The sequence below is a fragment of the Monodon monoceros genome, unplaced genomic scaffold (assembly GCF_005190385.1).
Source record: "Monodon monoceros isolate NGI ecotype Baffin Bay Population unplaced genomic scaffold, NGI_Narwhal_1 Super_Scaffold_2, whole genome shotgun sequence".
NCBI lineage: Eukaryota > Metazoa > Chordata > Mammalia > Artiodactyla > Monodontidae > Monodon > Monodon monoceros.
In genome coordinates this window covers 51,158,605-51,186,389 of record NW_021703776.1, presented here as the reverse complement: position 1 = coordinate 51,186,389, position 27,785 = coordinate 51,158,605, and the positions used below count along the sequence as shown (strand labels likewise).

The 27,785-nt window shown below is 39.9% G+C and overlaps 1 protein-coding gene across 3 annotated transcripts in view; it reads left to right on the top strand.

Moving 5' to 3' along the window:
- Positions 1–27,785, top strand: part of CDK14 (cyclin dependent kinase 14) — a 609,384-nt gene that overhangs the window by 16,233 nt on the left and 565,366 nt on the right. The window contains exons 1-2 of one of the 3 annotated variants that reach the window (XM_029234435.1): positions 11,128–11,315; positions 18,068–18,099. In XM_029234435.1, coding sequence (XP_029090268.1) covers positions 11,225–11,315; positions 18,068–18,099 — 123 coding nt within the window. In that variant the 5' untranslated portion in view covers positions 11,128–11,224. Of the gene's footprint in view, positions 1–11,127; positions 11,316–18,067; positions 18,100–27,785 lie in introns of those variants that run through there. The other 2 variants (XM_029234436.1, XM_029234439.1) reach the window with 2 other exon arrangements.

Below are 27,785 nucleotides of genomic sequence, written 5' to 3'. Positions count from 1 at the left end.
TTAACTAGGGTGAGGATTGGAACCAAGATGGCGGAGTAGAAGGACGTACTCTCACTCCCTCTTGAGAGAACACCAGAATCACAACTAGCTGCTCTACAATCATCAACAGGAAGACACTGGAACTCACCAAAAAAGATACCCCACATCCAAAGACAAAGGAGAAGCCACAATGAGATGGTAGGAGGGGTGCAATCACAGTAAAATCAAATCCCATAACTGCTGGGTGGATACGCACAGACTGGAAAACACTTATACCAGAGAAGTCCCCCACTGGAGTGAAGGTTCTGAGCCCCATGTCAGGCTTCCCAACCTGGGGGTCCAGCAATGGGAGGAGGAATTCCTACAGAATCAGACTTGGAAGGCTAGTGGGATTTGATTGCAGGACTTTGACAGGACTGGGGGAAACAGATGCTCCACTCTTGGATGGCACACACAAAGTAGTGTGTGCATCAGGACCCAGGGGAAGAAGCAGTGACCCCAGGGGAGACTGAACCAGACCTACCTGCTAGTGTTGGAGGGTCTCCTGCAGAGATGGGTGTGGCTGTGGCTCACCGGGGGGACAAGGACACTGGCAGCAGAAGTTCTGGGAGGTACTCCTTGGCATGAGCCCTCCCAGAGTCTGCCATTAGCCCCACCAAAGAGCCCAGGTAGGCTCCAGTGTTGGGTTGCTTCAGGCCAAACAACCAACAGGGAGGGTACCCAGCCCCACCCATCAGCAGTCAAACGTATTAAAGTTTTACTGAGCTCTGCCCACCAGAGCTACATCCAGCTCTACCTACCACCAGTCCCCCCCGTCAGGAAACTTGCACAAGCCTCTTAGATAGACTCATCCACCAGAGGAAAGACAGCAGAAGCAAGAAGAACTACAATCCTGCAGCCTGTGGAACAAAAACCACATTCACAGAAAGATAGACAAGGTGAAAAGGCAGAGGGCTATGTACCAGATGAAGGAACAAGATAAAACCCCAGAAAAACAACTAAATGAAGTGGAGATAGGCAACCTTCCAGAAAAAGAATTCAGAATAATGATAGTGAAGATGATCCAGGACCTCGGAAAAAGAATGGAGGCAAAGATCGAAAAGATGCAAGAAATGTTTAAAAAAGACTTAGAAGAATTAAGGAACAAACAAACAGAGATGAACAATACAATAACTGAAATGAAAACTACACTAGAAGGAAACAATAGCAGAATAACTGAGGCAGAAGAACGGATAAGTGACCTGGAAGACAGAAAGGTGGAATTCACTGCTGCAGAACAGAATAAAGAGAAAAGAATGAAAAGAAATGAAGACAGCATAAGAGACCTCTGGAACAACATTAAACGCAACAACATTCACATTATAGGGGTTCCAGAAGGAGAAGAGAGAGAGAGAGGACCAGAGAAAATATTTGAAGAGATTATAATCGAAAACTTCCCTAACATGGGAAAAGAAATAGCCACCCAAGTTCAGGAAGTGCAGAGAGTCCCATACAGGATAAACCCAAGGAGAAACACACCGAGACACATAGTAATCAAATTGGAAAAAATTAAAGACAAAGAAAAATTATTGAAAGCAGCAAGGGAAAAACAACAAATAACATACAAGGGAACTCCCATAAGGTTAACAGCTGATTTCTCAGCAGAAACTCTACAAGCCAGAAGGGCGTGGCATGATATACTTAAAGTGATGAAAGGGAAGAACCTACAACCAAGATTACTCTACGCAGCAAGGATCTCATTCAGATTTGATGGAGAAATCAAAAGCTTTACAGACAAGCAAAAGCTAAGAGAATTCAGCACCACTAAACTAGCTTTACAACAAATGCTAAAGGAACTTCTCTAAGTGTGAAACACAAGAGAAGAAAAGGACTTACAACAACAAACCCAAAACAATTAAGAAAATGGTAATAGGAACATACATATCGATAATTACCTTAAACGTGAATGGATTAAATGCTCCAGCCAAAAGACACAGGCTTGCTGAATGGATAAAAAAACAAGACACATATATATGCTGTCTACAAAAGACCCACTTCAGACCTAGGGACACATACAGACTGAAAGTGAGGGGATGGAAAAAGATATTCCATGCCAATGGAAATCAAAAGAAAGCTGGAGTAGCCATACTCATATCAGATAAAATAGACTTTAAAGTAAAGAATGTTACAAGAGACAAGGAAGGACACTACATAATGATCAAGGGATCAATCCAAGAAGAAGCTATAACATAGCACCCAACATAGGAGCACCTCAATACATAAGGCAACTGCTAGCAGCTCTAAAAGAGGAAATCAACAGTAACACAATAATAGTGGCGGACTTTAACACCTCACATACACCAATGGACAGATCATCCAAAAGGAAAATAAATAAGGAAACAGAAACTTTAAATGACACAATAGACCAGTAGATTTAATTGATATTTATAGGACATTCCATCCCAAAACAGCAGATTACACTTTCTTCTCAAGTGCGCATGGAACATTCTCCAGGATAGATCACATTTTGGGTCACAAATCAAGCCTCAGTAAATTTAAGAAAATTGAAATCATATCAAGCATCTTTTCTGACCGCAACGCTATGAGACTGGAAATGAATTACAGGGAAAAAAAACATAAAAAACACAAACACATGGAGGCTAAACAATATGTTACTAAATAACCAAGCGATCACTGAAGAAATCAAAGAGGAAATCAAAAAATACCTAGAGAAAAATGACAATGAAAACACGATGATCGAAAACCTATGTGATGCAGCAAAATCAGTTCTAACAGGGAAGTTTATATCTATAGAAGCCTACCTCAAGAAACAAGAAAAATCTCAAATAAACAATCTAACCTTACACCTAAAGGACTAGAGAAAGAAGAACAAACAAAACCCAAAGTTAGCAGAAGGAAAGAAATCATAAAGATCAGCGCAGAAATAAATGAAATAGAGACAAAGAAAACAGTAGCAAAGATCAATAAAACTATAAGCTGGTTCTTTGAGAAGATAAACAAAATTGATAAACCATTAGCCAGACTCATCAAGAAAAACAGGTAGAGGACTCAAATCAATAAAATTAGAAATGAAAAAGGAGAAGTTATAACAGACACCGTAGAAATACAAAGCATCCTAAGAGACTACTACAAGCAACTCTATGCCAATAAAATGGACAACCTGGAAGAAATGGACAAATTTTTAGAAAGGTATATCCTTCCAAGACTGAACCAGGAAGAAATAGAAAATATGAACACACATCACAAGTAATGAAATTGAAACTATGATTAAAAATCTTCCAACAAACAAAAGTCCAGGACCAGATGGCTTCACAGGTGAATTCTGTCAAACATTTAGAGAAGAGCTAACACCCATCCTGCTCAAATTTTTGAAAAAATTGCAGAGGAAGGAACACTCCCAAACTCATTTTATGAGGCCACCATCACGCTGATACCAAAACCAGACAAAGATACTACAAAAAAAGAAAATTACAGACCAATATCCCCAATGAATATAGATGAAAAAATCCTCAACAAAATACTAGCAAACAGAATCCAACAACACATTAAAAGGATCATACACCATGATCAAGTGGGATTTATCCCAGGGATGCAAGGATTCTTCAACATACGCAAATCAATCAATGTGATACACCATATTAACAAATTGAAGGATAAAAACAATATGATAATCTCAATAGATGCAGAAAAAGCTTTTGACAAAATTCAACAACGGTTTATGATAAAAACTCTCCAGAAAGTGGGCATAGAGGGAACCTACCTCAACATAATAAAGGCCATACACGACAAACCCACAGCAAACATCTTTCTCAATGGTGAAAAACTGAAAGCATTTCCTCTAAGATAAGGAACAAGACAAAGATGTCCACTCTCACCAGTATTATTCAACATAGTTTTGGAAGTCCTAGCCACGGCAATCAGAGAAGAAAAAGAAATACAAATTGGAAAAGAAGAAGTAAAACTGTCACTGTTTGCAGATGACTTGATACTATACATAGAGAATCCTAAAGATGCCTTCAGAAAACTACTAGAGCTAATCAATGTATTTGGTAAAGTTTCAGGATACAATATCAATGCACAGAAATCTCTTGCATTCCTATACACTAATGATGGAACATCTGAAAGAGAAATTAAGGAAACACTCCCATTTACCATTGCAACAAAAAGAATAAAATAACTAGGAATAAACCTATAAGACCTATATGCAGAAAACTATAAGGCACTGATGAAAGAAATTACAGATTATACCAACAGATGGAGAGATATACCATGTTCTTGGATTGGAAGAATTAATATTGTGAAAATGACTATACTCCCCAAAGCAATCTACAGATTCAATGCAATCCCTATCAAATTACCAATGGCATTTTTTTTTATAGAAGTAGGACAAAAAATCTTAAAATTTGTATGGAGACACAGAAGACCCCAAATTGCCAAAGCCGTCTTGAGGGAAAAAAAATGGAGCTGGAGAAATCAGACTCCCTGACCTCAGACTATACTACAAAGCTACAGTAATCAAGACAGTATGGTACTGGCACAAACACGGAAACATAGATCAATGGAACAAGACAGAAAGCCTAGAGATAAAACCCACGCACCTATGGTCAACTAATCTATGACAAAGGAGGCAAGGATATACAATGCAGAAAAGACAGTCTCTTCAATAAGTGGTGCTGGGAAAACTGGACAGCTACATGTAAAAGAATGAAATTAGAACACTGCCTAACACCATACACAAAAATAAACTCAAAATGGATTACAGACCTAAATGTAAGGCTGGACACTATAAAACTCTTAGAGGAAAACATAGGAAGAAAGCTCTTTGACGTAAATCACAGCAAGATCTTTTTTGATCCACCTCCTAGAGTAATGGAAATAAAAACAAAAATAAACAATTGGGACCTAATGAAATTTCAAAGCTTTTGCACAGCAAAGGAAACCATAAACAAGACAAAAAGACAACCCTCAGAATGGGAGAAAATATTTGCAAACGAATCAACGGGCAAAGGATTAATCTCCAAAATATATAAACAGCTCATGCAGCTCAATATTAAAGAAACAAACAACCCAATCCAAAACTGGGCAGGAGACCTAAGTAGACATTACTCCAATGAAGACACACAGATGGCCAAGAAGCACATGAAAAGCTGCTCAACATCACTAATTATTAGAGAAATGCAAATGAAAACTACAATGAGGTATCACCTCACAGCAGTCAGAATGGGCATCATCAGAAAATCTACAAACAACAAATGCTGGAGAGGGTGTGGAGAAAAGGGAATCCTCTTGCACTGTTGGTGGGAATGTAAATTGATACAGCCACTATGGAGAACAGTATGGAGGTTCCTTAAAAATCTAAAAATAGAATTACCATTACCATAGATGACCAGCAATCCCACTACTTGGCACATACCCAGAGAAAACCATAATTCAAAAAGATATATGCACCCCAATGTTCATTGCAGCACTATTTACCATAGCCAGGTCATGGAAGCAACCTAAATGCCCATTGACAGATGAATGGATAAAGAAGTTGTGGTACATATATATAATGGAATATTACTCAGCAATAAAAAGGAATGAAATTGGGTCATTTGTTGAGACGTGGATCCAGAGACTGTCATACAGAGTGAAGTAAGTCAGAAAGAGAAAAACAAATATCGTATATTAACACATATATGTGGAACCTAGAAATTGCTACAGATGAACCAGTTTGCAGGGCAGAAATTGAGACAGATGTAGAGAACAAACGTATGGACACCAAGGGTGGAAAGCCTTGGGGGTGGTGGTGGTGGTGGTGTGATGAATTGGGGGAGTGAGATTGACATGTATTCACTGATGTGTATTAAATTGATGACTAATAAGAAAAAAAAAAGAATAGCACAAAGAATGTACATATACCCTTTACCTAGATTTGCCTATTAACATTTTGTACTGTTTATCATTTTTGTATGCTTTCTCTATTGATCTTTTCCACTCTACGTATGTCTATTTTTTTCTGAAATGTTTGAAAGTAAGTTGCATACATCATGCATCTGTTAACATTTTTAAATTAATGTAATTTTATAACTTTCTTCAAAGTAAAAATAATTTTTCTCAGATAGTTCTATCTTTTACCAAAATGTAGAGGCCACTTGGAGCATTATATTTTACCTTGCTTTTGTCCTGTTATCTATTTTAACTACCATTCATGAGGTCCTTTTCATTTCTTATATCTGTACTCTACTATTGTTTTAGATTGTCCTTTAATAAAATCTGAAGTCTTGACGTAAGTACCTGTTGCTACAACATACAAAGTTATAGCTATGTATGTCATGTGACATATTACAGAATTTTGTAAAGTCCTAAATTCTTGTTACATAATTTTGATTGAAGAGAACTCATTTTCTAATGTAAATGCTTGCATTTAAGTAATTGGACTAATTAGATTTCTATTTAGTAAAAGAAAATAAAAAAAGTGTTAAAAAAAATTAACTGGGGTAACTGTTTAGAGTTCTAAGAGGATATTCAATTACGTTAGTTTCTACCACTTTAGTAATTACAGTCAACAATATGTCTTAATCTTTAGCTATCTACACTGGCTAAATTCTAAAATTTTACATTAATTAACATATGTTTTCACTTTAACTTCACTTCCCAACTGTAGTCCCCACATCCTTGGCATCATTTTTTCATAGATTTCTTTTCTCTGATAATATCTTTTGATACTATTTCAGGTCAGTAAATCTGCTTCTGCTTTTGTTGGTACTTTAGATTCTAATCAAATCCTCTATATTTCATCTGATTTAGATTAGGATTCATTCCCTTAAAATTTACTGCCAGCATATGAGCCTGCTATTTTTCTTATATGGACAAGATCCATTCATAAGAAAAGCATAATTTATGTATAACATGAGTAGAAATAATGTATCTTAAATTTCTCATAATTTTTATCATTGGATCCTTGTCTCTCTTATTTGTGTATTAATTACTGTTCATTAATATATCCCAGTATTTAAGCTGGGAGAGCAGAAATTTCACCATTCAACTTAGAATTTGGCCGCTATGGATGACCCTAGAGGTCAGCTAGTTCAAGACTCTCATCTTACAGATAAGGAAGTGGGTAAATCACTTATTTGTCTAAGGCCACACAACACTTTGTGATAGAGTAGGGACGAAAACCCATGAGTCCTGGGTCTCCAGCCACTGCTGCTATCACTCTAGGCCTAATTAATACACACACATGCTTTAATTGATGAATTCGATTCAGTTCAACCCATGCTGGGTTCAGCCCCTCGGTAAGTTTATCTGTTTATAGGCAGACACTGCACCTTTAACTCAGGCCAGCCAAAACTATAACCTTGTGAATGAGAAGTTCAGATGGAGAACTGGCACAGATCCATCCTCCCACTGAAAATACATATGCCACACAGATGCTGAATAGTCATCTTTGTTTCTGAGGACAACACATTACTTCTCAGTGGCAGCAATATATTCTCTAATCATTTGACAGACATTTATTTAATTTACGTCCACTATGAAACAGGCATTATACCTTTTGTATCTAGGGCTCTTGCCCTCAGGGAACTTACAATCTAAGATGAAGGCAAATGTGAAACGAATAACCATATAAAGAGTTTAATCTGGGAATTTTCTGGTGGTCCAGTGGTTAGGACTCTGGGCTTCCAATGCAGGGGGCACAGGTTCTATCCCTGGTTGGGGAACTAAGATCCCACAATCTGGGCGGCATGGCCAAAAAAAAAAAAGTTGAATCCTATAACATAAGTGTACATATAGTAAAAGCATCCAGTTAAGAATTTCCTTCTTTGTATCACAGTTTCTTGCAAAATTAGCCATTTTAATTTATAACCAACAAAGGAAGCAGATAAGCATGTGCTGGGAGTTGGTTATTCATAATTGCCAAGGTTTACTTGGTCCATTACTAACAACTGTTTCTCCTGCAAGGTATACCATTGTAATTAGGTGAAATGTTTTTGGAGTGGGATAGGTAAAAATGAAGTAAATATTACGTTTATGTTTTAAATTACTATTTCTATTATTATAAACAATGCATTTTGGGGGCATAAAACATTCAAATTATACTTAAAGGTACAAAGAAAATGTTCTCTCTACAGTAAGTCCCCTACATACGAACCTTCAAGTTCTGAACTTTCAAAGATGCAAACATGTATTCGCATGTCTAATCACGTGAGTTAGTTCACGTGTCTGGCATACATTGTCACGTGTGTGCATCCTCTACAAGTGGTTGTGCTTTTGTGTACTTTACCGTACAGTACTGTATAGAGTACAGTAGTACAGTATCTTTATTTCAAGCTAGATCTGTAAGAGGACAATTTCATTGAACTCCTTGCTGTGCAGCATGAGGAGCTTACGGATGGAATTGGAGGCCCAGAGAAAGGACAAAGAGAGATAAGAGGAAGAAGAAGTAACTGAAGAACCAAAGAGATTCATGATGCAGGAAATGGCAAGGGGATTTTCTTTATTTGAGGAGGCACTGTTAGTCCTTGAGGCACATGACCTGAACATAGGAGGATACACGAAGGTTGCAGCAGCTCTTCAGAATGCAATCCAGTGCTACCACGTCATCTATGACGAGAAAAAGAGCTTCTACCCAGACATCACTGGATCATTTTTTTTCAAGAGGGTAGATAGAATTGAATCCAGCAAGGAACCAAAACCAGTGCTGTCAACAACAGGCATGAGTGAAATTGCATCTTGCCCTCCATCTCCTATTGCAGACGATCCTTCAGCTCTACCAACTCTCACCTCCTCTTCCTCCAAGTCCAAGTTCATTGGACTTACGAACAAATTGGACCTACAAATGTGGTCTCGGAACGGAACTTGTTCATATGTAGGGGACTTACTGTATTCTGGGTGTACACACTTACAGTTTGTTCTCTTCTTTTTCAGAAAATTTCTAAGCATATAGAAACATATACATGTCTAATTTTTTCTTATAAATATGAAAACGGGTTAATGGTAAATTTTTTTTCACTTACTCTAGACCTATTTACACAATACATATTGATCTATCTCATTTTTGAAAATGCTTACCTGTTGTACTATAGTATGCATATACCATAATTTATTCAAACAGAAGTTTATCTTTTAAAAGGTCAATAATACTAAACACTGGGAAGGTAAAACAGAATATGAATATATTATATATATTCTCACATACACACACGTATATATGAAACAGCCGTTATCAGAGTGAATAATATGATTAATAGGATAGCCACAGATGTATAGTTGTCAAAGTTCATTCAGTTAATGACTACTTCTTCATCTTTGTTGATGGATAGGTAGAGCCCATCCGTATTTTGACTGGTTGCTTTTGTCTTTTCATTCAAAGCAGCTGATACCTTTCTCCCTAACTAACCTGAGTAAGTGGTGAAAGTCAACCTTTTTCCTTTCTGAGGCCATGCTTGGTGCTGTCAGTGATATCTAGTTATAGTCCCCAGGACTCAACATCCATTTTAAGTCATACGGACTTTCTTGAGGAATTCCCCACCCTCCTCTGCCCCCACTTGGCTTGACTTCCTGGCTTTAATCAGCTGCAATTTATCAAGTCCCTATAATGTGCTCAGTGCAGAGCAGAACAAGTCAGTGTTCTACCTCACAATTTAAGGAAGGCAGGGGGCTAGTTTTTGTTTTCAGATAAAAATCTATTAATAAAACATAAACTCCCCAAAACTTCCTTTAAACCAAACAACATTGTCACACGCTCACAAGCTCTTTTTACTTGCACAGCTAGATGACTCAAGATTACTACATTTCTATTCATAAGGAGTTTGCTGGCCCCAAATCAACACATTCAGGCTTTCCCCCATCTTCCTTCTCTCTCCCCTGGGAGACTGACTTTTGGAGGCTTGCTGCATCATGTTTTAGCCGAATGAAGACGATGTGTGTTTGCTGCCTGAACTGTAGGTTCTGGGATTTTATAAAGCTTCCCCCCAGCCCAGCTGCTTTTTTGTGGTAGGGGACGAGGAGGTCAGAATGTTTATGCCTCTGAGTCTTCCAGTTTAGAAATATATTCTAAAAATGGTAAATAGACTAAGGCCTTCTGTTTGCTATTTACTATAGAATTGGGTGTTCATTTCAGAAATCAGCTACATTACCGTCCGTCACTCAGTGTGACAGAGGGATGAAGGAAACAGAGCACTAGCCCTGCCTTGGGGAGTTACAGTTGACGCTTCTGCTTTTGCACTTGACTCTCCTAAGAAACGGGCCCATCTTTCCCTTTAGCTCTTTCGCTTCAGTTTCCTTGGCAAAACTGAAGAAAAACAAAAAGTCAACGTCAAACCTGAGCGCATCCCCGAGGCCTTTCCACTCCCCTGACCCGGAGGCATTGGTCTCGGCCAACCCCCCCACCCCCAATTCCAAGCTCTTTTCACACGCGATCGCGTCAGGGAGAAAACCACTACGATGAACGACCTAGGCTCAGCCCCTTTCCTTTCGGGGCCTCCCCACAGCGCGAGAACCGGGTCCCCAGTGGCGGCCCGCTCCCAGCCTTGCCCGTTCGCGGCCCTCCGCGGGCCCGGGTCCTCGAGCGCGCGGGCTGGGCTGGCAGCCGAGGGAGCAGCGCGGGGTCGCGAGCAGGCCAGCGACGGTGGCAGAGGACTCGGGCTCCAAGCGGGGGGCCGAGGTCGCTCCGGGGTCCCGCGCCCGGGGGCCTTGGCCGAGGGGGAGGCGGGGCGGCGGCGGCGGCGGCGGCTGCGGGAGGGGGTTGAGGGCGGGGCGGCTGGCGGTTCCGCGCCGCGGCTCTTTCTCCCGAGCGGCCGAAACTCTTCCCGCCCGCGCCCCGCGCCCTCGGCGACCCCAGGCTCTCGCACCTAGTCCCCGGCCCGCCCCCGCCCCGCCTCCGCCCGCGCCACCCCCACAGCCGGCCGCCGGCCGCGCTTCTCTCGGTTACAAAGGAGGGAAAATGAGCCGGGCGGCGGCAGCGGCGGCGGCGCGGCGCTGGGCCACCACTGCGGCGGCTGTCGCGGCCGCCCCCGGCACCACGTAGAACGCCCCCACTCGTCGAGCCGCGGCCCAGGCCGGAGTGCAGCCTGCCTCTCGCCGCTCGCCTCCCCAGCCCTGCGCGTCGCCTCGCGGCCGGAGAAGGAGGAGGTGGAGGAGGAGGAGGAGGTGGAGGAGGAGGAGGAGGAGGCGCCGCCTTCGCCGCGCCGCGCGTCCTCGCCGTTGTCTGCGCTCGCTCTGGACCAGTTTGGGGAAGTTGGTCGAGCCCCGTGTCGCCCAGATGTGCGACCTCATTGAGCCGCAGCCGCCCGAGAAGATCGGCAAGATGAAGAAGTTGCGGAGAACTTTGTCGGATAGTTTCAGCCGCATTGGTGAGTGGCGTGCTGTCCCGGGCACCGGGCCTGGCGCCCCCATGCCCGCGCCCTCGGCCCCGCGCTTCTGGCACTGGCGGTGCAGCGGCCACCCGGGACTGGCGTGGGGGGCGCTGCGCGCGGAGGGTGGAGGGAACAGTGCCCAGGACCTGCGGGAGGGCGACGACAAAAACGAGAGACACCTCTTTCCCTCAGGACCTGAGGGTTCATTTGTGCATGGTCTTAAGCCTACAATTTGGGTTCCCTCTCCTCGCCACTAGCGCTCCTGCTTTCGCGTCCGCCGGGGACAGGCGGCGCGGCCGCCTGGGTCACCTATTTTTTTGCACGCAGGCTTTGGTATTGGGTGTTTGGTCAATAATTTAGCTTTGGAAATTGGTGAAATGTTGAGTTTGTACCTTGGTATTGTTTAACACATCCAACCTAAAGAGAAGTGGAACAGATACCTTGGGACCTTTTGTTCGGTACTTCGGGTCCTCGAAAGCGAGATTTGGGCGTTCAGTCTCGAGTCCTCTGAATCTTTCCATTGCTGCAGAGAAATTCGCGCCGTGAACTTGTCTGAACCTTTAGGAATAAGTCTCCCAAACTTCTTCCATTTACTAGACCAAGGCTATTGTCTTTAACTCAGCCAACCAATTGACCGACAGATAACCGACCGAGAAATGTTTAGGACATTTAAGAATAAATCCATGTCACGGACTATAACAGGGTGACAACAGTGTCACGTGGAATGGGTGGTTAGATTTCTAGGTTTGGCCATAAAAACCCCTTTTAACCTTAAGACGGTAGCTATCTTCTCTAACATCTTAACTTTCATTTACACAGGTAACTGCTTTCAGCAAGAAAATCGTACAAAATAACCCCTCAGAGTCCCTAAGGAGCCTCTAGCCTTTGTTTCACTTGTTTAACATGTCATCCATGTTAATGAAGGTGTTAATGGAAATTAAGCATAAGGTGCTTAATTCCTTAAAATAAAACCCTGGAGTGCATATGAGTATTGTCCTTGTCCTTCCATCCATTCATTTAAAAATCATTGTATTAAGTGCATCGTGAAATATGCAAACTTTCCTCAAGTCAAAAAAATGTTTAGCCTACTTTTCTTTGTTGTTTTTTAACTGAAAATTCCATATTGGTGTACATAATCTTTCCCAAGATGACTGTAAAGTTATGGTGTGAAACCAATATTTAGCCCTGGTTTTATTTATTTTGTGTATGGGATATTTGCAATTTTACTCTTAGTAGTTAGGGAGCCCCTGCATTCAAATGAAGTTTGAAGTCAAGAAGAGTGTGAGAAAGCAAGGTGTTGAGCCGCTGTGCTTTATTAAGGAGGATGTTTCAGTCCCTGACCCAAACTATCACAGAGGCGGGTTCTGGAGTCCATTAAGCCCTGTTCTATAAGGCATTAACTGTATATTTACTAATGCTAATGACTCTGTTGGAACTCTTCCAGTTTTGTGTTAAATAATTCATTGCAATTGAATCTCAGTAAGAAACCAAGGACATTAATATAAAAATTCCTTATGTTTAGGTAATTTCAAGGTTTTGATCGACAATCAGTAAAATTTAGATTAACTACAATGCTGGCAAATGGGGTATTATAGTTAATTGGATTTTCTAGCTTACAGAGATTTAGTGATGTGAAACTCCTTTTGATTACAACTCTTGTTAAAATGTCTTCTAAGTTCTAGTAGATTTTACTTCCTCCCTTTCAGAAACAGTACAGTGAAGTGATCATAACTGATTATTTCTTGTATTGATGGAGGGTCATGATTCGAATAGCATATCTCATTCCAGAATACTGTAAAAGGAGATAAAGAGGTTTTAAATGATTATGATTGTATAACAAGCTCAAGACATTCATTAGAGTAGCAGTACAGAAAATAAGTCTTTGTTATCTACTTATTTTTTGAAGTTTTATTTGTAAAATCAAAAAGCATGCAATCAATCTGACTATTTAAGGATTTTTAAGGTGCTGGAGGCTGTTGAATTGAGGCTTTACTGTGGGATTACGTAGTGCATGGATTTAAAGGTGTGGGCTGTGTGTCAGATGGACTAGGATTTCTGGTGTTGCCGCTTGTAGTGGAGTGACCTTGGACAGGTCCCTCACCTTCTGAACTTCAGTTTTTCAAGTCAGTTTTGTGATTGGCACTTAGTGAAATAATGCATATGATGTCCTGTGTTGTATGGAATAAAGACTCAATAGATGTTCATGATGTGTTATTATCATTATTGGTGATTACAACATGCTGACGTATGGATCTTCTAGGTGGAAAGCAAGAGAAGTAAGAGAAGTGACCACTGACTTTACAGTGTGGCTAACCTGAAAACAGGATGGGTTTTGGAGTTAGGCTGATCTGGGTTCGAATCCCATTTTCCTTGCCTGCTGTGTGCCTTGGGCAACAACTAGCAGAATTTCCTTAGATCCTAGAGTCCTTATCTGTCAGTTTTCTTAAGGTTGTTGTGAAGATTAGATCAGATAAAATACATAAAATATCTAGTGCAATATCTGTCACATGGTGAAGATCAGTATTGGAGGCTATTATTCCTTCTGATTTCTCTGTTTATCTCCTATCTTCCTCATTTCTTCGTTGGTACTTCATGAGGAGATCAAAGAGTGAATGGTTTATTCCTGCTGAGTAATCCAACATCTCAGTATATTCATTCCCTTCAACCAATCTACTCCGGCTTTTGAAATAAACATACTGACTTTATTTTGCTTTTTTAGTATGATTCAGAAGTGTAGTTTGTTAAATGATAAAATATACAGTATCATTGTTTAGCCATGAAAAATTAGTGATCATCTATAGAAAATGAGGACAATTTTTGAAAGTCTATGATATTCATTAATTATGGATTAATAATCCATTATTATAAAAGATTAATAATAATTCTAACTATATAAAAGCGACAATGCTAATGTTTAATTTACTCACACATGAAAGATCAGGCCAACTTTGTCACTGCCCACCTCAAATACAGCTGATCTGAGATTACTATATTATAAAAGGTCTAATAAAACACATTGGCTTTCAAGCCATAGCACTCTAATTTACTACATCTGCCAGGGAGTGACTATAACACAGCTATGGTTCTTTTATAAGATGGGTGTAATTGAATTTCAAAGTTATCCATTGATTTCAGGAGTGAGTATTTATGGTTTTCTGCTAAATAGTGTCAGTGTGTTCACTTATTAGGAATTACTATAGTTGTCTCATGCTTTTTTTTTAAAATTTAGGTTAGCATAAACAAAGACAAATGGGAAATTAATTGTTTAAAAAATTTATATTAAAATTCATTTCCTCTTTTCTTTCATTGTTTCTTTTTTATTTTTGAATGATTGCCTAGAAGGAGAAAGGCTTTCTGTAATATCCCGTGTAAGATTAAGGTCGAACTGACATTTCTTCATATTCATTTGAATGCATTTCTTCACACTTAGTTGGATGATCTTCTAGAGAAAGGAAGTTTATACTCTGCGATATACGAGATGAACCCTACGTATACCATTTCTTTGAAAGATGCAGTTTGTGAGATAACTGAATAAAAGGAAGAGGCTGTGGTTACACTGAATTTGGGAGTTTGTTACCTTGTTCTGTAAGAGTGTAATTTTAGAGTCCAGCTGTCACCTGATAAATCCATTCTGTCAAAAAGAAAAATGTAAGGTTAAAGGTTCAGAGGCAAAATTTAACTATTGTACCGTATCCTCTCCCAATGTAGTTTCAAAAGATTTTAATTTGAAAACTGTGAAATGGAATTTATGATTCTTTCATAAGAGAGAATAGTACATGGTTTTCATATGCCAAAAGTTTAGTGTATCTCAAAGGGTAAGATGCTATCCTTTTGCCTTTGAAGTGCAACTCATTAATTCTGCCAGTAATTATCGAGTACCTCCTATGTGCTAGATATTGTGCTGGCATTCCGATTCAGTGACCATTGTTACTGGTCCCTGTCCTCAAGGACTTTAAGAGAAGACAGGCCAATGAATGAGCATGGACACATTCTATCATGAAGATTAGCATAACTTGCTGTTGAAGAACATAGGAGGGGATACCATTTTAGTCTTGGTGAGATCATGGAAAAACTTCTGCCGGGAGCAATGTCTGAGCAGAGGACTGAATAGAATATCTGATTATCTTAGATGCCTTAATATATGCCCCTTTGTTAACCCAGAAAAATGTAATATGCTTGTTATTCCATGGTATCCTTGAAGACAATTGTGGGTTTGTATTTACATGAATAATTAATGACAACCAGAGAATGTAATCAATAATGAGATGTTGTGTGCTTGTCTAGGTCAGAGTTTATTCATCAATGACCTGATAGATATTTGGCAAAGATCTTTAATTGGTCTTTTTTGTTACCACTGACTGCTGTTCAGGGAAAGGATACAATATTTAAAGAAACTATGCAAGGTGTCAATCTAGCAATGAAGAGTTCAATGAAAGGGTAGACTTCTTGGTCTTAAAATTCCCCCCTCGGTGGCCTGGGCTTGAGAATAATGTACAGGGGAGATAATCTGGCTTCCTGCTCTTTATATCTTAGGAAATACACCTGCAATGACCCTTCTATTTCCTCCTTTTCTTTCTACCTACAGATCCCACCCCTTTATCCAGAATGTTGGAGGAATTGGCAGGATTTAGGTGGCAAGAGAGAAATAGTCCAGTCTGGGTGTTAAAGACATTCTAGTTTCTACTCTCCTAATCTCTCAACTTGAGGGTCTTCGTTCCTTGTTTGCAATTCCCTGAGAGAAGTTATCAACTGTAGTTCTTACTGGTTACTTTGCTTAGGAAAACCCATGGCTCAATCTCTAGAACTTTTATCATGCCCCAAGTAAAGAAGATATATTTAAACGTCTGTGCTGTGAATGATAAGCTTGCTGCTGTAGCTTTGCACTTTGCATGGCAACAACGTAATGTGTTTTACCTTAATCTTTGTTAAATGAGTGAGGTATGAGGCTGTACAATAATTCACTTTGTATTTGAAATCAGTGAGCTAATCATTTCTTATTCCAAAAAATTGTTCTTTTTTTAGATGGAACAACTTGTCTATATTTACGTAGGTCACTAATATTTTATAAAGGAATCACTAGTCAAGTATGTTAATTAAAGGACACACCTTGGGTTGAGAGAGTGAGGGGTATAGTCTAGTAACATTGTTGACTGATATTTAAAGAAAGCCTTCTGGATTAGAAGTTTTATATTGTGAATTAAAAATGTCACCATTAAGAATCACCTAGGATCTTCTACCTTTCTATCCAAGTAGGTTATTTAATTTATTTATTTGGCCACACCAAGCAGTTTGCGGGATCTTAGTTCCTCCACCAGGGATTGAACCTGTGCCCTTGGCAGTGAAAGCATGGAGTCTTAAATCTTAAACACTGGACCACCAGGGAATTCCCCAAAGTAGGTTATTTTAGATTTAATATAAATTAAGTCAAATACATTATGTAATATGGGTGAGTAATTGGATGCAAGATAAACCATTTGAAACTGGGACAAAGATCTGTCTTTTTATTTTCCATTCGGAAGAAATGGTTCTCTAATAAAGGAAGTAGAGAAAATTATTACAAGATCAGTTTCTTAGGCAAAAGGGGAAGACTAAGAATTAAACTTTGAGAAACATTTTATCTCCCTTGACCTACCCTTTTCTGCCTTAACTCATCACCACAACCACAGACTTCTTGATGTTTTAAAAAGACAAATTTATAGTATGACACAGAGAAAAGAACCTTTGCAAGATTGCTAGACAGTATAATATAAGCTTTGATGTGATGGCTTCAGTTTAGGCACAGGACTTCTCTCAGAGCTTAACTGCCCAAACTATTTGTTTTCCATTGCTTTGGTCAGAACATAGCTTTCCAAGTAAGAGCTACCCAAGCACTTCTATCCTGAATAGAACTATCCATTATAGACCAGTAAGCACTTATGTACAATTCTGTACCTCTGAAACATTTCTCCAACTTGTGTTTTCAGCTAAATTCACTCCTTTGTGCATTCTCCTTAATCTGAAACATTCTAAGTAATTGTAGGGTTTAAGGAACTAGGTGTTTGCCAGCTATATATATGAAATACTTCTCTTTCTCTTTGGAGTAATAAAATTTCAATTCTGAAGTCATGAATATTTAAAATAAATTTTAAGTATTTGCTAGTACCTATAAAATATTCCACATATATTGTTTCCTTTGGTGATACTTTGTTAGAATAGTTATCATGTTGAAACTGTTTGAATTATGTTTCTGCAGTGCTTATTTTACACGCTTGATCTTTCATCATCAAACTTAAACTTCTCTCAGTATGAAAATCTCATTCCGGGCACTGTGCAGAGTGGATGTCTTCCTGACAACTGGTTTGGGAGGTCCAGCCACCATGCTTAATGATAGACCAGCAAACACCAGAAGTTTAAGGGGAAATTTTTTTAAGATTACTTTTTGATTCTTTAATACTTTCATTAAAACATTTTCCTACTAAAGAAGAAATAGAGGAAAGATATGCATACTTCTTTTCCACAGCTGGGAGGATAGTTCCATTTACATATTTATGAAAGTGTCTCACAAAGGTGCGTGCTGTGCAATTCTCTCTCTCATTTGCAGTTTTCACATTTGTATCATAACATTGTTATTCAGGTTGGGGTACGATTTTACTTTTTGAAATGAAAACACCATACTGCTTTGGGTTTTTTTTCTGTTTTTTAGAACTTAGATACTTAGTGTCTTTGAGATGTTTCACAATAACTGTTTCCTTTCCCCTTTTATTTTATAGCTTTGAAGAAAGACGACAACACCTTTGATGAGGTAGGTTAAATTTCTTTATCTAATGTTAGAAGTATTTAATTACGGCCAGGTAAAGTCAGTAGGTGCCAGCTTTGCACTTAGAAACAAACAAACAAAAAAATGCCTTAAAACAAAAAACAAGCCATGGCATCTCTTTATTTAGTTACATTATGTTATTTTCCAGTTTTAAATAACTGTTCAAATTGAATTTTGGTATCAATCAACAGAAATGTGTCTTTTGAAATTAATAAACAAAAGGCACCCGCAGGCCTTTGTTTTGTTGCTTTCCTGATGTTGTTAGTGCTGGTGAAGCCCAGTGTGATGTGTGTACTCAGGGCATGTCTGGAGCTGTGGCAAGTTGGGCTCCACGGCTCCCTTGCAGCCCTCCTCTGAACTAGGGTACGATACGATGTTGACGCCACATATTGTCTGTCAGACTCCCAAAGGAGGAGCTGACTTTTCCTGTTCCAGTTTTCCTATTCTTTGTATATCAGATCTGTCTTTATCTACTTGCCACAAAGTAGCAAAAAAGCCTGTTCAAGAAAGGCAGAGGGTTCCTATGTAATTAATAACATTCTGAATGTGATTTTTCAATTGTACTCTTTCCTGAGTTTTTAGTAGTATCAGTGGGAATCACCAGAGGAATAATGTGTTTACAGAATGTTCTCAAGAGTGCTGTAGAGTGAAGTGTTTGATTGTCGCCATCCAAAGCCACAGTCACTGATCTGTGTTGTAAACTGGGCCACGTATTTATATATATGTATATATATTGAGTGTTTATGTATGAACACAGATGTATCTACACATGTGCTTATCCTGCAGCCTGATGAAAGCATAGATTAGTTTGGTTGTGGTTTGATTTGTTTTAACAGTTGCAGATTCCGTGAAATACGCTACCTGTCCTCCCTCTGCTGCAGTGCTTCAGAGAGGAAAGGACATTTGTGCTCATGGAAAGTCCCCTTGGCCATGTGGCTGGCTGTGGTGCAGGGCAAGAGCACTGAGGGGGAACCTGCTCCAGACTGGGATTTCTGGACGGGGCCCATGACATTTGGCTCTCATGGTCTGCTGCTTTGTCTGCTGCACCTGTTCTTTTTTCCCCCGGGTCCAGCTCTACAAAGCTGTGTGTCCCTGGACTCCAAAGCAACTTCCCCTGCCAGCATTCCTGAAACATCCTGTGAAACTTAGTGATTCTAGACCTGAAGCAATAAAGGAGTCTTTTCTTTCCCATTTGTAGTGGGTAATAATGATGTTCCCCTCTAAACCTGTATTTCTGGAATTTCTGCAGTGTTACTGAGATGTTTTTAGGAGAGTATTTTCTTTCTTCTCAGAAGAACTCAATGTGAGAATTTTGGGCACCTTTTCTCTCTTCATAAGGAAAAGTCTCCCCTTTAATTATGTAGGTAATTTAAGTTTACATTAAAAAAAATAAGGAAAAGGAAAAGAAAAAAACTCCCAAATCCTATTATCCAATTACAACCACTGTTGAATGTCCTTCTTGCCTCTTTCCTCATGTAAAAAACAAACAAAAACAACTCCCCCACCCAAACTATAGCCCATGTATTACATCCTACTTTTTTCTTTTAACCTATAATATATTTTTGCATGTTTTTACAGATGACTCCTAATCATTATTAGGAATTTAAAAAACCTTTTGTCTTGTTTAACCACCACGATTAACGATTGTATGTTATTCTGCCACGTGGCTGTGACATCAGCCTTCAAAAACACCTGAGGCTGGAACCTAGATGGAAGTTAAGAATGTATGAGTCAAACCCGTAACTACCTGCCCTCCCTTACCCCCAAACTTCTGCAAAGCTGAAGGCCTGGATTTTGTAATTTGGGGCAAAATTATCCTTAGCTTTTATAAAGGGTTTTCCTTCCTCGGCTAAAGGAAAGAGATTGGTTAGATACCTTAAGTCAGTAAATCACAGAATGTTCCACCTGGAAGGGACCCTGGAAATCATGTGGCCGATTTCAGCATTTCAAAGGTGAAGGCACTGAGGTCGGGGGGCGGGGGGACAGGTAATTTTCAGTTAATCAGGAAAGGCCCAAGGCCAGGAGCCTGAGAGACAGTCTTAGTAAAGACATGCTTGAGTGTGAACCCCAACTCAACCACCCTCTCAAGGGCAATCGACTTCCTTTCCCCAGGCCTTTTATAAAAAATAAAGGTGTAATAATACCTCCCTTCTGAGGTTACTGGGAGGATTAGATAAGCTAAGTGTATAAAGGTACCAGAATAGTCACTGGCACACAGTAAATGTCTTATATTTGGTCTTGTCATTGTCCTTGTGTTTGTCCTCGCCATCATTATTGATGTTCTTACCGTGACATCTGCCTTCTGTAGTTGAAGGGCTGCAAGGAGGATGGAAAGATTTAGTTCAAAGTTAAGTATTAGATCTGAGGAGAATTACTTTCAAATATTCCCCTAAAATTCCATGTAAGACTTCATGTGATGATTTGCATATTAAAACTGTAAAAATATTGTCTAAAACACACCATTTTTTAGATTCCTTGAGAGAATCACTGCCTGCGTTCTGCTTTGTAGTCCCTCCGTGTCTTGCACATGGTTAATATTCAATAAATATCTATTGAATATGAATGAATATCTGTTGCAAATGAAGAGAGAGTGTTCATCCCAGGGTCAGCCAATGTGGATTCTCATTTGCCACTTCCTAGCTATTTGTGCAGGTCATTTACTTTACCCAAGACTCAGTTTTCTCATTTGTAAAACCAATCAGTAAAACTATGATCTTCAAGTTGCTTTCTGTCTTTAAATGCAGCATACAAAACAATCAACATAAAATTACAATTTTACCAAGATCAGAAATGAGTACTAGATCTGTGATTACATGAACAGGAAGTCACTGAGTTCTTCTGTGATCATCTTCAGATTATAATGGTAGATGTTTTCTTGAATTCGTTTCTTGGTCTTCCACTTTTCCTGTCAGAGTTGGAGGACCTTACAGTCCGTTGGAATCCAGTTAAGATTTGAGTCTTGGAATCTGGAGGCTGGGTCAACTTCTTAGATATGCATGGAGGTGTGGCAACTCCTGACTCAGTATTTATGAGCTGGAGGGCTCCTTATCTCAAGGAGTGGCTTTCTCCAGAGTGCCTGGAGAGGGAGTGTAGTTGCTATTTCCTGACTCATGTAGAGGATTTCTCTAGGTGTATGTAAATGTTTGACTTTGAACAGAGGAGAAAAAGAATTATGGACCTGTTTGAAAGAACTATTTATTTATTTTTCCTTTTCCTTCCCTCCCTCCCTCTCTCTCACTCTCCTTACCTTCCTTCTTTCTTTATTAAAGTATAATACATTATATTAGTTTCAGTAATGATTCGATATTTGTATATACTGCAAAATGATCACCACAATAAGTCTAGTTCATGTCTGTCACTATACATAGTTACAGAATTTTTTTCTTGCGATGAGCACTTTTACGATCTCTCTTAGCAGCTTTCAAATATGCAGAACAGTATTATTAACTATAGTCACAATGCTCTACATTATATCTGTTGGTAATCTGTATGTCTTCTTTAGAAAAGTGTTTATTCAGATTCTCTGCACATTTTTTAATAGGATTGATTTTTGCCATTAAGTTGTATAAGATCTTCAGATATTTTGGATATTGATCCCTTTTGGATACACAATTTGTGAATATTTTCTCTCATTCAGTGGATTGCCTTTTAATTCCTTTCAACAATCCAGTTGCCTTGTTGATGGTTTCCTTTGCTGGCAAATTCAACAATCCAATTGCCTTGTTGATGTTTTCCTTTGCTGTGCAGAAGCTATTTAGTTTGATGTAGTCCCACTTGTTTATATTTGCTTTTATTCCTTTTGGTGTCAAATCCAAAAATTACTGTAAAGACTAATGTCAAGGAGCTTACTGCCTGTGTTTTCATCAAGAAGTTTTATGGTTTCAGGTCTTGTATTAAGTCTTTAATCAGTTTGAGTTAGTTTTTGTGTATGGTATAAGATTGGGGTCCAGTTTCATTCTTTTGCATGTAGTTGCCCAGTTTTCCCAACATTATTTATTGAAGAGACTGTCCTTTCCTCACTGTATATTCTTGGCTCCTTTGATGTACATTAATTGACCATATATGTGTGGGTTGATTTCTGAGCTCTCTGTTCTGTTCCATTGATCTATGTGTCTCTTTTTTTTTTGGGGTACGCGGGCCTCTCACTGCTGCGGTCCCTCCCGTTGCGGAGCACAGGCTCCAGATGCACAGGCTCCAGACGCGCAGGCTCAGTGGCCATGGCTCATGGGCCCAGCCGCTCTGTGGCACGTGGGATCTTCCCGGACCAGGGCACTAACCCGTGTCCCCTGCATCGGCAGGCGGACTCTCAACCACTGCCCCACCAGGGAAGCCCCATGTTGTACTTATTGACAGTGACCTTCCTCCCCACCTCCCTCACTGCTTGCACCCCTCCTGAATATTCAGCATAGAATATCTTTCCATTTATTTCTTTCATCAGTGTCTTATAGTTATCAGTGTACAGGTCTTTTCACCTCCTTGGTTAAATTTATTCCTCAATATTTTTAATTTTTGATGCAATTGTAAATGGGATTGTTTTCTTAATTTCTCTTTCTGATAGTTCATTATTTGTATATAGAAACAACAGATTTCTGGACATTGATTTTGTATCCTGCAACATTACTGAATTCATTTATTACTTCTAACAGTTTTTTGGTGGAGTCTTTAGAGTTTTCCATATCTAGCATTATGTCATCTGCAAGTAGTGACAGCTTTACTTCCTTTCCAATTAATGCTTTTTATTTCTTTTTCTTGCCTAATTGCTCTGGTTAGGACTTCCAGTACTGTGTTGAATAAGAGTGGTGAAAAGGGCCATCCTTGCCTTGTTTTTTTTTAACATCTTTATTGGAGTATAATTGCTTTACAATGGTGTGTTAGTTTCTGCTTTATAACAAAGTGAATCAGCTATACATATACATATATCCCCATATCTCTTCCCTCTTTCATCTCCCACCCTCCCACCCTCCCTATCCCACCCCTCTAGGTGGTCACAAAGCACCGAGCTGATCTCCCTGTGCTATGCAGCTGCTTCCCACTAGCTATCTCTTTTACATTTAGTAGTATATATAAGTCCATGCCACTCTCTCACTTCATCCCAGCTTACCCTTACCCCTCCCCACCTTCTCTTTTATAACTGCCTTTTCTGCATCACATAAGTTTTGATATGTTGTATTTTCTTTTCTGTTTGTCTCAAGGTGTTTTTTTATTTCACTTTTGCTTTTCTCATTGATCCATTGGGGTTGTTCAGTAGTATGTTGTTTAGTCTCTGCATAAAGTTGACCTTTAAACAATGTGAAGGTGAGGGGCACTGACCCCACGCACAGTCAAAAACCCACACAGAACTTTACAGTCGTCCCTCTATATCTGGGGTTCCACATCCACGGATTCAGCCAACCCAGATTGGGAGATAGATGCGGGCAGTGTACATTGAGCTCAGTTTCTAGTCCATGTCCCTCTTTGTTATTTTGTATAAAGAGAAAACTAATACCCAAGATGATAAGTACGGCAGTGATTTTTATGAGAACCAAAGTCTAGGGGTTAGGTACAAATATGATTTGGGGATATTCATGGTCATTCTTTTCCATCTTTTGAGGATGGTGGAAGCTGTTGCAGTCTTTTCTCACCCTAACTGTCTTCATCACTGGAGGCCTCAGTGTCTTGTGAATGATGTATTTGTTGTATACAGTGTTCCAGCTTCAGACTTCCCTGACTTCCTCATCTAAAATATTAAATCTCAGTAACAGTCATTCCTTAGCCCTCTTGCTCCTGTTATACTCCCTCTGTCTCTTCTTTGCTGGCTTCCAGTTTCCAGAGGACCCCTCCTCTGCCTGCCCTGTCCCATTCTTCCGTCCCACAACCCATCCTCTCTCCTTGATTTCCTTTTCTGTTCACTTATGGTGTATCACTCCCTTGACAGTATCCTCAGTGGCCTTACCCCTTTGTATTTTGCTTGTAATCTACTCTGCCAGCTCTCGATTTTGACCTGGCATCTTTTCCTTCTTTACCCAGTGGCTGCCAAAAGCTGCTTGAGGAAATCACTCTGCAAATGAATTTATCATTTCCAGCCTTCACTGGAACCCGAGGCAACCGTGCACAGTCTTGCACTGTGTGGCTGGGCTGTTTCCTGCTGAAACATTTCCACTTCCCTCAAACATTCTAGCCACCCTCCTCCACCCCTCCTTCCTTTACTAGGTGACTTCTCCTCTCTATTAATTTGCTAGAGTTGCCATAGAAAAATACCACAGACTAGGTGGTTTAAACAACAGACATTTATTGTCTCACAATTCTGTAGACCAGAAGTCCGAAATCAAAGTGTTGGCAGGTTTGGTTCCTTCTGAGGGCTGTGAGGGAAGGATCTATTTCAGGCCTCTTCCCTTAGCTTGTAGATGGCTATCTTCTCCATGTGTTTTCACATCATCTTCACTCAGTGAGTGTCTGTGTATCCAAATTTCCCCTTTTTATAAGGACATCAATCATATTGAATTAGGGGCTTACCCTACTCCAGTATGACCTCATCTTAATTTAACTGTATCTGCAGTGATCCTGTTTTCCAATAAGATCACATTCAGAGGTACTGGGGTAACTTAAGACTTAAACATAGGAATTTTTGGTAGATACAATTCAACTGATAACAGCCTTCACCTTAGAACACAATAATATTACACATCAGCCCCTTGCCTACATATATACCTTATTTGCTCTAATCATACTTCTTTTTTTTTCCCTGAGAGGAGGATGTGTCTTTTCCTCCTCTGGGCTGGTTCCTCCTCCTATCCTCTTGATTCCTTTCCCTCCTTTCCACTCCAGAAGCTTGTGTAATTGATTCTTTCCTTTCTTATCTACGTTTCCTGTCTCTTCCCCTTTACAGGTATTTCAGCCGAGGCTCTGAGTGTGGTTAAGTCTTCTCCGTCTCTTCCATCGTAATGGAAACCCCTGTGCTCTGTGGTCATTTTTTCATGCTCTCCTTGAGTAGTTTGTCCCTTGGTTTTGGCTGCTCTGTTATTATACTCACGTTAGTGTGGATGGCTCAGCTTTCTGTTCTGAACCCCAAACCCAGATATCTAGCTACCCATTAGATGTTTCTGCCTCTGTATCTTATAGTCACCTTGATTTCAGTGCATACAAAAAACAGTTGACCATTGGGACTTCCCTGGTGGCACAGTGGTTAACAATCTGCCTGCCAATGCAGGGGGCACAGGTTCGAGCCCTGGTCCAGGAAGATCCCACATGCCGCGGAGCAACTAAACCCGTGGGGCACAACTACTAAGCCTGCACTCTAGAGCCCGTGGGGCACAACTACTGAGTCTGCGCTCTAGAGCCCACAAGCCAGAACTACTGAGCCCGTGTGCCACAACTGCTGAAGCCTGTACGCCTAGAGCCCATGCTCTGCAACAAGAGAAGCCACTGCAATGAGAAGCCTGCGCACCACAACGAAGAGTAGCCCTGCTCGCCACAACTAGAGAACGCCCATGTGCAGCAACGAAGACCCTGTGCAACCAAAAATAAATAAATAAATAAATAAAATACAGTTGACCCTTGAACAACATGGGTTTGAATTGTGCAGGTTGGTTCGTATGTGGATTTGTTTTCAACAAATGCAGTTGGTTGAGTCTGTGGATGCATAACTGTGGATACAGAGGGCTGACTGTAAAGTTATACTCACATTTTTGCACAGAGGGTTGGCATCCCTAACCACTGAGTTGTTCAAGGGTCATCTGTATTACTAATTCCTATATTCTCTAAACATGCACCTTTTCTCTTTCCTATCTCAGTGATTGGCTTTCACAACCACATGATTTTTCAAGGCAAAAACCTGATACCATCCTAAATGTTCCTCCAAGCCCCACATCCAAGCTTTGGCTTAGTTCTTGTTCCCTCTGTCATGCCCATTCCCACTGCTGAAGTGCACATTCAGCCTCTCTTGTCTGGACTGTGGTAGTGTTCTAACTGGCGTCCCTGCCTACAGCTTGCCTCCTATTCCAACAGAATGACGGATCTGAAATACAAATAGTGTTATTCTCCTGTGTAATACTTTAAAAGCTCCCTGTCAGGGAACTCTACTCAATGCTCTACTGTGTGGTGACCTAAATGGGAAGGAAATCCAAAAAAGAGGGGATATATGTATATGTATAGCTGATTCACTTTGCTGTACAGCAGAAACTAAGACAACATTGTAAAGCAACTATACTCCAATAAAAATTTAAAAAAAAAGCAAAAAGAACAACTCCCTGTCAACTGCAGGTTCAAGTCTAAATTCCTAGCTTGGCTTTCAAGGCCTTTCATCATCCATCTCTCGCCTACCTTTCTACCCTTATCAAACAGTAATCTCTTATTTTAACACCTTTATCATCATTCCAGCTGCCACCACTTCAGTTCAGAACTTTATCGCTTTTACCTGTTTTATCCCAATAACCTGTTAATTGGTCTTACTGTTCCATCTCTCAGTCCTCCACTCCAGCCTTCCCAAAACATCTTTCTTGTCATTATCCTTTCCTAATCAGAGATTTGTACATCAGGTATTTACAGTCAGCCCTCCCTGTCCGTGGCTTTTGTGTCCATGGATTCAACCAACCTTAGATTGAAAATATTTGGAAAAAAAAATTCCAGAAAGTTCAAAAAAGCAAAACTTGAATTTGTTGCATGGTGGCAACTATTTATATAGCATTTCCATTGTATTTACAACTATTTACATAATAAATATTTACGTTGTATTTACAACTATTTACATATCATTTACATTGTATTAGGTATTATAAGTAACCTAGAGATGATTTAAAGGGGAAGGAAGGGGAAGCTGTGGGGGAAGTGAGAGTAGCATTGACATATATTCACTACCAAATGTAAAATAGGTAGCTAGTGGGAAGCAGCAGTGTAGCACAGGGAGATCAGCTTGGTGCTTTGTGATGACTCAGAGGGGTGGGATAGGGAGGGTGGGTGGGAGGCTTAAGAGGGAGAGGATATGGGGATATATGTATGCATATGGCTGATTCACTTTGTTGTACAACAGAAACTAGCACAGCATTGTGAAGCAATTATACTCCAATAAAGATGTATAAAAATATAAAGTATATGGAAAAATGTGTGTAGGTTATGTGCAAATACTATGCCATTTTATATAAGGGTCTTGAGCATCCACGCTGATACTGAGGGACAACTGTATTGATGTCTGTTTTATGTTAGTCTCTGGATATGCTCAGAACCTGACTCTCAGTCTAGTCAGTCTCACAAGATTTCATCGCGCTGGCATTCGCAGGTTGACCAGCTCCTGTCATCTTGCAGCGTTGGGCCTGGGCACAGATTCAATCTCACTTTCTCTTTATAGTAAGATTTTACATTACTTTATATTCTATTTTATGATGGTCATGTTTGCCAACCCTGGATGATATGAACCCATCGCATGAGAGAGGTCTAGAAATTAGCAGACTGTTCTCTGATCATGCCAGTAATCTGGTAAGTCATTATATTTAAAATTCAACATTTTGGATGGCTGAGAAAGAACCTCACTTCCTCCTTAATTCTCTCTTTGGAAATTTAGTTGAAATTTTCTGATTCTTAAAACTTTCTGCACTTCAGTTTTTCCTTTCTATAAATGTTTGATCATATTTACCCTCTCCCTAATTATGGTAGACATAATTACCATAATTATATCTAGTCCCAGACAGTGGCTAAAATGT